At 40.6% G+C, this 11,343-nt stretch overlaps 1 protein-coding gene across 2 annotated transcripts; it reads right to left on the minus strand.

The window, feature by feature from the left end:
- Positions 1–728: 728 nt before the first annotated feature.
- On the minus strand, positions 729–10,172 carry LOC139384367 (secretory carrier-associated membrane protein 2-like). Of its 2 annotated transcripts, none has more exons than XM_071129083.1 (9): positions 9,996–10,172; positions 9,278–9,355; positions 8,488–8,577; positions 7,399–7,516; positions 6,600–6,728; positions 5,928–6,087; positions 5,609–5,710; positions 4,787–4,904; positions 729–4,599 (listed from the first exon to the last, which is right to left on the minus strand). In XM_071129083.1, exons 1-9 carry the CDS (start codon positions 10,050–10,052, stop codon positions 4,453–4,455), a joined length of 999 nt encoding a protein of 332 aa, XP_070985184.1. In that variant the 5' UTR covers positions 10,053–10,172; the 3' UTR covers positions 729–4,452. The 2 variants fall into 2 exon arrangements, with proteins under 2 accessions (XP_070985184.1, XP_070985185.1); XM_071129084.1 differs by having other exon boundaries at positions 1,432–4,599; positions 6,600–6,722; positions 9,996–10,164.
- Positions 10,173–11,343: the final 1,171 nt, after the last annotated feature.

Raw genomic sequence — 11,343 nt, forward strand, 5'->3', positions numbered from 1 at the left:
ATCTACAGTATGACAGGAGCAGAGGTGTGTTCTTATTTCATGAACAGATTTCCTGCTTGCCATACTAGAGGGAGATACTGGTCTTTCAATTCCACACCATGGGATGATTGACCTGGATCTTAACCAGAACAGACTTCACCAGACACAGTAGAAATGAAGTCACAGGAAACAGACTGATTTGTGAAGAGGGACTACATCACCCAGAAAGCATTGCAGCAGCGTGTCCCTGGAGTCCCACAGCTTTGTTGGATGTAATGCATTGTTCTCGACCTCTGAGTGTTTGGAAATACGACTTGTAAACTCGGTGCATCAAGTTGCATGCATTCACGTCCCTATAACCAAGGTCAACCTAAGTACCGAGGTCAACCATAAACGAACAGTACAGCTATCATGCTGGCATGAAACGGCAGTTGAAAATAGCTTTTCCAGATCAGTCCAAACGTTCCTCCTGACTGTTATAATCAACATGTTTGAATGCTAAAATGATATGGGACTACGTTTTTCTATTGCAACGCTTGAATCACGTTCATATTTTTGGTTATAACCTGGACAACTTTTGAGCTCGTTTTTTTTGCTTTTAAAAATAGTACTAAAAACGAACTTTTGTTGGTTTATATTAAACTACTAGTTTTTGTTGTTTCCACTAAGACTGTAATGTCATTGTAATTGGCAACAGTGTGGTGATTTTAACTCACATCTCTAAAGATAAACCACTCCAGTTCTTAGTGCATGAAAAGAGGTTGATTTAATAGTTAAATGGTAACTTGATATAGCTCCTTGTGGTTCGACATTCATATGGTCCCCCTGCCTGTAAACAATAAACAATAAAACATTTCTTTAAAAAAAAATCTGATTAGATAAAATCAAATTAAATAACTCAGTCAATTTCTCAAATGATCTGTATTTTAGAGTTCGCTGTCATATTTATTTTCCCCTGCGTTGTGCTGTCAGATAGCTCATATTATTAATTGTATAGATGTTTTTAGATAACTAATTCTCTGTGACTAAATGGGACTGTTGATGGTCAGCTAGTTTAGGTACAATAGGCTGCAGTAATGCTGTATGATAGAAGCCAGGCTGCATGTTGCTGTAAAACCCCTAAGAAGATACAAATGGTTGAATCAGGATCCAAATGCCGTTCGTCCCCAAATTGCACGCGAGAGGAAAGCGAGGAGACATCACCACCCTACAGGGCTGTTGGCACATTCATAATAAGTCGGAAACTAGGAACCGCCGGCTCAGAGTTAAAATTAACGTACGTTATTTACGTAGAGCTTCCTGTTGGTTGATTCTGATACTTTCCAAGTGGAAAAGTTGGGTAGCATCTTTCTACAATGACTTTCCTAGTTCCAACAGCACTTGAATGCCCCACAGGCAGACAGAAAGCCTGGGCATGTACCTTTTTTTATTAAAAAAATATTTTTAAAAATCTTTGACGTTCAAGAGAGAGCAAAGAAATGCATCCATTTATTGAATAATAGCAGTAACAATAGATCTATAAATTACTTCAGAGATAAGTCGTAAAAATCCCTCAGACAAAATAACAGCTTTGTAACATGTCAGACATATGTACAGTGACAAACAGATTTGACCCTTGACCTCCAGAAGGACAGCCATCCTGGAGAGCTACTGGGTGTGCACTGTGCAGGCTTCCATTCCATCCCTACTTGATTCGACCAAATCAGAAGCTATCAGCTAGTCGTGCAAGGCCCTGATGAGCAGTTGAATTAGGTGTTAGAGCAGGGCTAAAACAAAAGCCTGCACACTCAGTAGCTCTCCAGAAGAAGGGTTGGACACCCCTGTGCTAGATAATACCCAGTAACAGTACCCTACCCAATAGAAGGATCAGATAAACACACATGTATCTGGACAAACATTCAGAACACGGATGGATCATAATGGTAGTTAATAGGCAGAAGGTGAGGCTCATTTAAAGTCATGTCTCAGTGAGTTTTAGGCTCAAAAATAAATCTCAGTAAACCAGTGTCAGCTACATAACATCAGAGTTGACATATCAGGAACCAAACAGCGGTAGTGTAGCAAGACTGCAAATGTCCAGTAGACAGCATAGTGACATTTCAGAAAAAAAGTGTAGAGTAACCGTACATTAAAAATAATAATATGCCTGTGTTGTAACTACTACCCAACAACTAAAATCAAGAATGTAAATCTATTTTTTGATCGTTGCTGTATTAGAAGTCATGACTTGGTTTACTGCAATCTTTAGGGTTATTGTACTGAACTTTACTTTAGGCACATATACACAATCAATAACTAACTATTCATTAATACATTTAGATCATCATGTAATTACTCAAATCATTCATTAATTTGTCCTGTCAGCTCATTCCTCCATCCACTCACTCATTCTCACATGGCTGTAACTATATTCTATTCTTGAACTAAATACATTCAATCTTCCAGAAATGTCTATGAGCATGCCACAGTACCCACATTGACTGGTCTATAGCTCATTTATAGAGAACCAAATAATTAAGTGTTAATTTAAAACTAACTCGTCCTTTGTCTGAGTTGTAAGAAAAGATCCCACCTGTCCTGACGTCATAATACCAAAGCCACCAACTCCAAAATGTAGTGGTGACAGCACAGAAGTGGTTCTATGTTCATTAAAGTAACTGTCCCGTGTTAATATTTCTATGAAATATGACCTAAAATTATGCACAATATGACAAATAGTTTTCCTTCCAATTAAAATAAATACATAATTAAGTACGATAAAATAAATAAAAAACAGCTATTCTGTGTTGGAATGGTGTGGGCGTATACCGGTTATTAAAAATATTACTGCGAGTAGACCACTGATTGGCCAGCTCATCCTGCTCTGAGGAAATAGCAAGCATTTTTTAAACTGTTTGGAGGTGGTTTTTTTCCTCCAATTTATGGTTGACAAAAATATGAGTATAGGATGAGTCAACAACATTATTTGGGTAGGAGTTAACAGAACATTAACTTTTAAAAGTGTGATTTTCACTGGACAGTTACTTTAAAGTACAGTAGGAGGGATACAGGGGGTGGTGCACTAACATCTGCGTATACAGGATTTCCCATTTAGTTAAACCGTCACCCAATATCTTCATTATTGTAGCTACAAAAACACAGCAGTTGCCTTATCATACTTCAGCAAGTCCAACCCTACTGAGGGATTGAAGAACAGTAAAATATGAAATCACAAAAAAAATCTAAGAAATAAAACCATTCATCCCTTCAATATATTATGATCAGCGCAAAAATAAACCTCAACAACAACGTAAACTTCACAAAATAAAATGTAATTCCTTCAGTAGACATTTCAGTGTTTTTACCTCAGATGCCCACTTCGGTAACATTTTTGTACCCAAACCCTTGTAATACAAGGATCTCCAACTTCAGTCTTGGACAGCCACTGGGTACGCAGGCATTGTTCCAGCCTAGCACCAACACACCGGATTAAACAGAAATCAAGGTCGAGACTGAAGACCGTGATCAGTTGAGTATTTGAAACGTGTGTGTTAGTGTTAGGAAAGAACAGAATCCTGCACTAACAGTGGCTCTCCACAACTAGAGTTGGAGATCTCTGCGTTAACGATACAGTATGTCCTGAGAAGAGGACCTGAGTGTCTGGATAGGGCAGGACAGTGAGGAAGAAGAGAGAGAACATAACGAGGTAAAGACTAGGCTATGGGACAGAGGGCAATTGATATACTGAATAAAAATACAACTTAATTGGAGATTGTGTTTTCATAATGATAAGCGCCATGCTGGTACCAAACTATTTCATTCTAGTGAGGATTAAAATGACAATGTAAAGTATTCTAGGGAGAGCATTCCTCATTTGCTAGAAGCATAGTGTAATAGCATTAAAACCTACAGGAGACGAGCAAGACAGATTACGCATTCGCTTTCTTAAAGTATCACATTCCACTTAGAATGAAAATGTACATTATTGTCATGGAATGTTTGGTACCAACATGGAGGACACTTTGCCAAACTCTGGTGCCCAATCCCAAACCAACCCTAGCCCCCTACCAGCTAGACACCCCAATCCCAAACCAACCCTAGCCCCCTACCAGCTAGACACCCCAATCCCAAACCAAACCCCCATACCAGCAAGACACCACAATCCCAAACCAACCCCCCAGACACTTGGATAAGTCCAATCAACATGGTAATAGCTCCAGTTATACCCTCTGATCAGCTAGCAGAGTTTCCACCACATTGAATACACGGGGCTAGTGGTTGAATTGGGATTATGCATCAATGGCTGTGGTTAGAGAATGTCCATGATACAGCAGTAAATTGTAATGTTCCTGTATACCAGTCTAGTTTCTGTCCTGTCAGCCATTTCTGTTGCCTCTGCAGAGACACTGAGGCCATGGGACAAAACGGGGCTTGGAGTGAGTGAGAGGTGCCTAGAAAGGTTAGGAGGAACCTGGCCCTGTGGCTTTAGGATCACTAGCGTCCTTGGAAGGCCCCCTGGGCGGCTGAGGAGGCGGCGCTGGCCGCGGCGCTCTGAAAGGTCTGGTTGGTGAGGACCCCCGAAGAGAACTCCTGCTGGGCCTTGGTGAAGTTGGCCCCCGTCCGACGATAGTTGGAGTGGACCTGACAAGGGGGAGAAGGCAGGAGTCAGGCACGATAGACAGGGGATTATTGAAGGGAATGGAGTTGCCTTCTGAATCTTTTCAGGCTGTATTGGCCTTGGTGGGTGGATGTTTTATCCATAATGACCTCAACACTTTGCAATAAAGTTTGAATCAATTCTGAAGGATTGAGATAGTCCAAAATGTACCATTTTGAGTAGGATGATGGCGAGGACAGCGTTCACAGTGAAGCAACCGGCCACAACCATCATGACCACAGCTACAGCCATGTTGCTTCTTATCAAGGTGATGGACGAAATCCATCCACTGGAAAACAAGACAAATAACACATCCTCATTTACACCTTCAGAAAATAAATCCATAGCAACATAACATCAATGAGGCATACAAAACCCTTTGTCGACAGAATTATTTTTAGCAAACAGTCACAAACCGACACGATGAACAACAGACAGGCAATGTTTATTAGGATGACACGGGACAGTGAAGCCTACTTCACAAAAGAAGCAAGACCAAAGGTTTGAGGAGCCAGAAGGGCTTTTCCCACTACTAAGCCGAACCAAACTACTGAGCTGGTCTGGTTACTGGAATCATGTTGAAAATGACAATGTGAAAATAAAATATCTGCACCAACACAATTTGGTTTGGGTCAACACGACAGTGTGAAATAAGGTAAGAGAGATGAGCCGAGTGTCACACACTTACAAAGCAGCCCCCAGGACAAAGAGCACAGCAACAGATTAGCCAGCAGGAGATCTGTCAAAGAGATGCAAGAGAGAAGATGCAGGACCAGATGCACACACACACGTACACACCCACACACAAAGATGTGAAGGGAGACCTACACCCACCCAAACACAGTACATATTACACACCCAAAGACACAGTACATATTACACACACACCTGTACTTGTGTGCGCAAATACATACCCAAACATACAGCACTCACACACTTCCGCAAAGAAGATTCCCTGAGGTGCTATCTTGTGTATCATGTTGTTTCACTGACCTGTTCCCCCACTTGGGGATCCCCACACACTGGATGATGTAGACAGACACTTGGAAGAAGAAAACAAAGAAGAAGAAGAAGAAGCTGAAGGAACTGTCCGACCTGAAGAACAAACCAGGACAAAGGGTTAACAATCACCCGCACATATATGGACTTCACAATAAAACTAATTAGGTCATGTGGAATTAAGACATTCTACAGTGTTAAGTAGGTTCCAGTCTGTTTTGACTTTAGCAACTCCGTCATCACAAGGGACTTTACTTATATAAACACTTCAATTCAAAAGAAAAGTAGAACTATATTTGAGCAAAGAACTTGCCTGAAGGCTTTGTACACTGGCCTGTACCAACAGACGAAAGAGACGGGGGTGAAGAGGACGAACCAGAGGATGGACAGACCAAAGTCCACCCCCGCGTTTGGATCGGCCGTGAAGTAGGCCAGGCAGGCCAGAAGGTTCAGGAAGAGTGTGATACTGTGAACTGGAGAGACAAAACAAATGAATGTGAGACTAGAAGAAACTGGTGCAGTGTTGGAGAGGAGCTTGGGGACTAATATCTTATGACTAGTACTTTGGGATTGTTGACTGTTGTCACTGACAAGCATGTAATATCATTAATTACGAAATTAAAGGTGCAATATGCAGAAATCACTCCACCTGGATGCTAAAATTGGAATAGTTTGCCTAATTTCAGTTTATGTGACAAAACAAGTATAGTGTAGAGAATCATTGTACCAGTTTTATACCTTTTCCATAACCAAAAATATTGTATTTTCAGCTGTTTGAAGCTGGTGTGGAAAACCGAAAGTAAGAGGAAAAAAACAAAACTTAAGAACCGGAAACATAGAAATAGCACACATAGAACAGATCTACTGCTTCTTAGACTTTCTTGAATGTGAATGAGAAATCTATAACTCGCATGTCTATGTGAATTTGGTGGGTTTCCCAAAAAAAAGTGACATAGTGCAGCTTTAAGATGCAAGGTGTACGTACACATCCAAAGGTAGTACATCCTCTTGCATATCTTCTGGTACTCTTCAGGGATGTCTTCGTTGAAGTCCTGGTAGAAACAAGGCTTTATGGGGGAAAACTTGGGAAGTGGCGGCCAGTTGTTTTCTTTTGCTGTCAAATAAAGAGTTCACTGCCATGAAGAGTTACATGGGTACATAATCAGACGAAACAATACAAGTACAACGTAACTTAGAAAGATAAAACACTACAGTAGGGAGCCAATTTAAAAGGCCGTGATGGATTCTGTTAAAATGTAACATGTTTCAAGTTAAACTGCAGTTTGTTAGTATCCTGTTTAGTGAATGATTACTGTGAGTATTAATGGAGTTCAGGCCATGAAACTGTGTGTATGCTAATTTAGAAAGGTTGACCTAATTAGATAAAAGGAAATTGCCTAGGATCAGAGAGCAGGGTCAGGCCCAGGATGAAGATGGACGGGGTGTGATTCTGACATCTAGGTAAACAAGAGAGGATCATGGACATTCCACAGGAGAAAGGAGGGAAACTCATTGGGGTCATAAAATGTATAGCTGGGGAGGTGACACATACAATGGAAGAGCATAAGATGTGTTGTGAGCTTTCTAAATGTATGCACTCAGCTGATGGCATCATTGGTATTAAACACTTGAAACTTCTCTTGAGCTTTTGGTCTCAATTCCTTATTGCAAAAAGGTTGCAATAGCATTTCCTTTTTAAACAGAAGTTGAATCAACTTTTGTATTTATAATTTGGTCAAGACAGATTTCAATTGAACATAATCAAGTGACAATCTATAGCTTACTAATGTGGCCTCCAGGCCTGTTCTGGAGCTCCTGCTCTTTCCGATCCAGTTCAGCAGCTTTCTTCTCCAGCTCTTCCTGTTGCCTGAGCAGGTTAGCTTGGGCAGCAGCCGCAGTAGCCTGGTGGACAATGGGAAAGAGCTGTGTTACAAACCACCTTGAACCAAGATGGAGTGTTCGGGCACAAAATGGTTGCAATGCATCAAGTTGGTGGGTACAATGCATTTAATAAGAAGTTCCTTCTCTGCCCAATTATCTCTGCCCATTTGCAGAGAAAATTCATACCAACTCGTGCAATTTGTTTATTACACGGTTGCATTTTCACATGCATTCTATTAAACAAACTGAACCTCCCATAACCCTAGGTCAATTGTTTTTTTCATCTTTATATTGTGAGGTAACTTGGAAATGGGACATGTGAAGTCTCAAACAACAATTGGAAGAATGTGTACCTAAACTACACTGTCATTACACAGTACTGGCTTATGTAAATACTACTTTGTCCACTTAAGGTAAAGTAGGACCAAAACCAGGGTCCTTGCAAAAAAACCTTGAATAGTATGACCAAGTCAGGATGCTTTTCCAGTTCTCTCTGACCTTTGTTTTAATGTGCCTATTCAGATCAATGCACAGATGGGTTGGTTATTTAGCAACAGAACCGAGGCACAATTATGGGGCGAAACAGAAGGTGTTGGTTTGGATTGTTTGTGACAACATGTCAACTATATTTCATCTCCAATGTTTATCGAAAGTATGAATATATTTACACAATGAGTACTTTTCTCTCAAATATATCGTTATTGGTTAGATAACTAGCAAATTTTTGCCATATTAGCGTCGGCATGAAATCAGTCAAAACAAGACATAGTATTAAGAACAATATGAAACAAGCTGAAATGATTTGCCTTCATGTGGCCTCGCTTAGCCACTTAGTCATCACAAACAACTCAGGAGTTCAGTGAATTTGAGAGTGTGTTGTACTCAGCTTTGAGCAATAGCTAGAGTCAAAAGGAAGTCCTTGTTTTGTCTAAAATGGTCAGTGTACCACACTGCCAACCTCCCTCCTCCTCATTCAGGTCTCTGTTACTCACTTGTGGGGTGGGCTCCACAGCAGAAGCCTGTAGGACAGCTGGTTGGGAGGAGGCAGCAGAGATAGGGATGGTGATCCCAGTGTGGGTGCCCTGAAACAAACACACACACACACACACACACACACACACACAGTCAAAATCACAAATAAAAAGAAATCTGCATGTAGATATACAAAACCACATGTTCATATACTCTTGTCTGAAATTAAATGAAGCCTCATTCACATCATAAGACGCTCCCAAATCAACATATTTCCTCTGGATGTTTGTCAGATGCATTTGCTTCTTTTCAGGAAGATGATGACGTCACTGTGCCCACATTATATGAATATGCATTGGAAGTAAATGTAATTGCTAAAATATACTTAGTATAAATCATTTAACATTCCTTATATTAAGCAAATCAGGCAGCACAGTTTTCTTGTTTATTTTTTAATTCACGGATAGCCACCAGCACACTCCAACACTGACAATTTACAAAAAAAAGCATTTGTGTTTAGTGAGTCTGCCAGATCAGAGGCAGTAGGGATGACCACAGATGTGCTCTTGATAAGTGTGTTAATTGGACCATTTTCCCATCCTGCTAAGCATTCAAAATATAACAAGTACTTTTGGGTGCCAGGAAAAATGTAGGGAGTAAAAATGTATGGAGTAAAAAAGTACATTTATTTTCTTAAGGAATGTGATGGGAGTAAAAGTTGTCCAAAATATAAATATACAAATACCCCCCCAAAACGACTTATGTAGTACTTTAAAGTATTTTTACACCACTTCTCCTGGCTCATCTTACCATAGCACTGGCTGAGAATGGGTTGAATTCCTCAACGGTTTCAATCCCACCGCTGGTGATGTGTGTGACTGAGGCATCCTGTATTAGAGACAACAATATATTTTATTACGAGTAAAAACACGAAATAACAACTTTCCTCTGGCTATTTGACTGATAGTTGGTTCTTTAAGGTATAAAATCCCACGCAAACCTATAGGGGCTAGAATTACAATGTGTGAAAACAGAGAATAGCAGGGGGCTATATTCGTTGGCAGCAAGACAGGTGCACTTGCTACGGGTGCATAACTATCATTATTGGTAGGAAATGAGTCCTGACCTTCTTACATGCGTAGGCCAATAAATGGCATATACTCGTCTATTAAAACAACTTGCTCCCAGTAGTCGTTTTAATTGAGCGGATGACAGGATAGGTTGTTGATAGCTAGCCATCTATGGGCCTATACAAGTCAATGGGGCCTAGCTACCTGCTTAGGTACAGGCTAATAGAACACCTTATACGTGTCCTTATTGGCCTACCAAATATATTGACTGAAATGACTGGCACACAACATTGTCAATCATGCTACGTTCTCTCATCTGAACAAGGAAGTAGACCCAGGCCCAACCCAGCAACCAACCAAACTGGTTTCTGTTGCAGTATATCTTTTACAGCGTTCAGAAGGGAACATAAGGACAACGCAAGTCAGAGCTTACAGTTAGGTCTAAATAAATTGCTCACCTGGAAAGGATTGACATCCACTGCATCTACAAATGGGTTCTCGTCAAATCCCGACATGTTGAGAAAATGTTATCTTCTTCTTTTGGAGGTAAACAAAACGCCAGCTTGTGCCTCTCCTCTGGCTGCTTGTTCCCCAGTCTGTTGATGGTGCTGTTAGACAGTGTCCAGTGCGCATGCGTAGCAGGATACGCACACTGCGTCAGCTGATCTGGGGCAGTCTCGAGCGTTCATTTAAAATCAATTATCTTTATTTTTAGAAAATAGGGTACAATTGGTTTCAAATGTGACATTCTCGTGACTTCCTAAATCCTACTCCCATGTCTCCGAGCTGTACAGTGAAGATTCCATTTCATTGATATTTTATTTAACCTTTATTTTATCAGGGAGTCATTTACCAAAGCATGTCTTGAAACCAGTTCAGAAAAGTATTTGTAGGCTATGGTAGGCTTGTAACCATAAATACATTTTTTTTTAAAAGTATTAGTTTAAACGAAACATGCCTTAATTATATTGCACTGCATATATTATCTGGACTGTAATCTGACATGAAGCTTGATGGTTCTATTTAAGTAATGTCAAATGGTTTGATATTGAAGCGAACCTGTGTCTCTGGCGTAAATGGCAAACACCCTACGCATCATGCCCGATAGGGTTAAACCATTTGGTGGTACATGTAATGCTGTTCATATTAGTGAGGATCGCTACACTGCCCCCTCTAAACTTCGACCACATTAGCCCCTCACACATTAGCCCCTCATACGTTCCGATGGCCTCACGGCTACCATCCCATTTTTAGATACCGATGTAGAGAACGGAGAGACAGGGAAGCAGAAGGCAAACAACCTACGCATCACGCCAATAAGGGTAACCCACTTCAAATCAAATCAATGTATTTATATAGCCCTTTGTACATCAGCTGATATCTCAAAGTGCTGTACAGAAACCCAGCCTAAAACCCCAAACAGCAAGCAATGCAGGTGTTGAAGCATGTTGGCTAGGAAAAACTCCCTAGAAAGGCCAAAACCTAGGAAGAAACCTAGAGAGGAACCAGGCTATGAGGGGTAGCCAGTCCTATCTACCATCTACCGAAGAGTCAGGATTTAAAACTAAATCACATTGTTTAACAGACACCCACTCTATACATGGATGTAATAAGAGTTGTTACACAGCTCTGTAAATTCATTAATTATCTTTATCATAGGCATTTTAAAGTCTAAACATATCCCTTTGGTAAATTTGTGTCTTGACAAATCAGCCTGGAAGTTGTCCTGTTCAGTGCAGTCCAGTGGTCAGCTCAGGGTTGAACCATCAGAGTCACTCTTCGGACCAGTGGAGAGATGGAGAACAC

Source organism: Oncorhynchus clarkii, chromosome 26 (assembly GCF_045791955.1).
Source record: "Oncorhynchus clarkii lewisi isolate Uvic-CL-2024 chromosome 26, UVic_Ocla_1.0, whole genome shotgun sequence".
NCBI lineage: Eukaryota > Metazoa > Chordata > Actinopteri > Salmoniformes > Salmonidae > Oncorhynchus > Oncorhynchus clarkii.

What these genes read in the sequence shown, in the direction of transcription:
- LOC139384367 (XM_071129083.1), bottom strand. Translation starts at nt 10,052, where the DNA reads ATGTCGGGATTTGACGAGAACCCATTTGTAGATGCAGTGGATGTCAAT. An exon ending in TGGATGTCAATCCTTTCCAG is followed by an intron (nt 9,356 to 9,995) that starts GTGAGCAATTTA and finishes TCTCTAATACAG; the next exon opens with GATGCCTCAGTCACACACAT. An exon ending in ATCCCCAAGTGGGGGAACAG is followed by an intron (nt 4,905 to 5,608) that starts GTCAGTGAAACA and finishes CTTGTTTTCCAG; the next exon opens with TGGATGGATTTCGTCCATCA.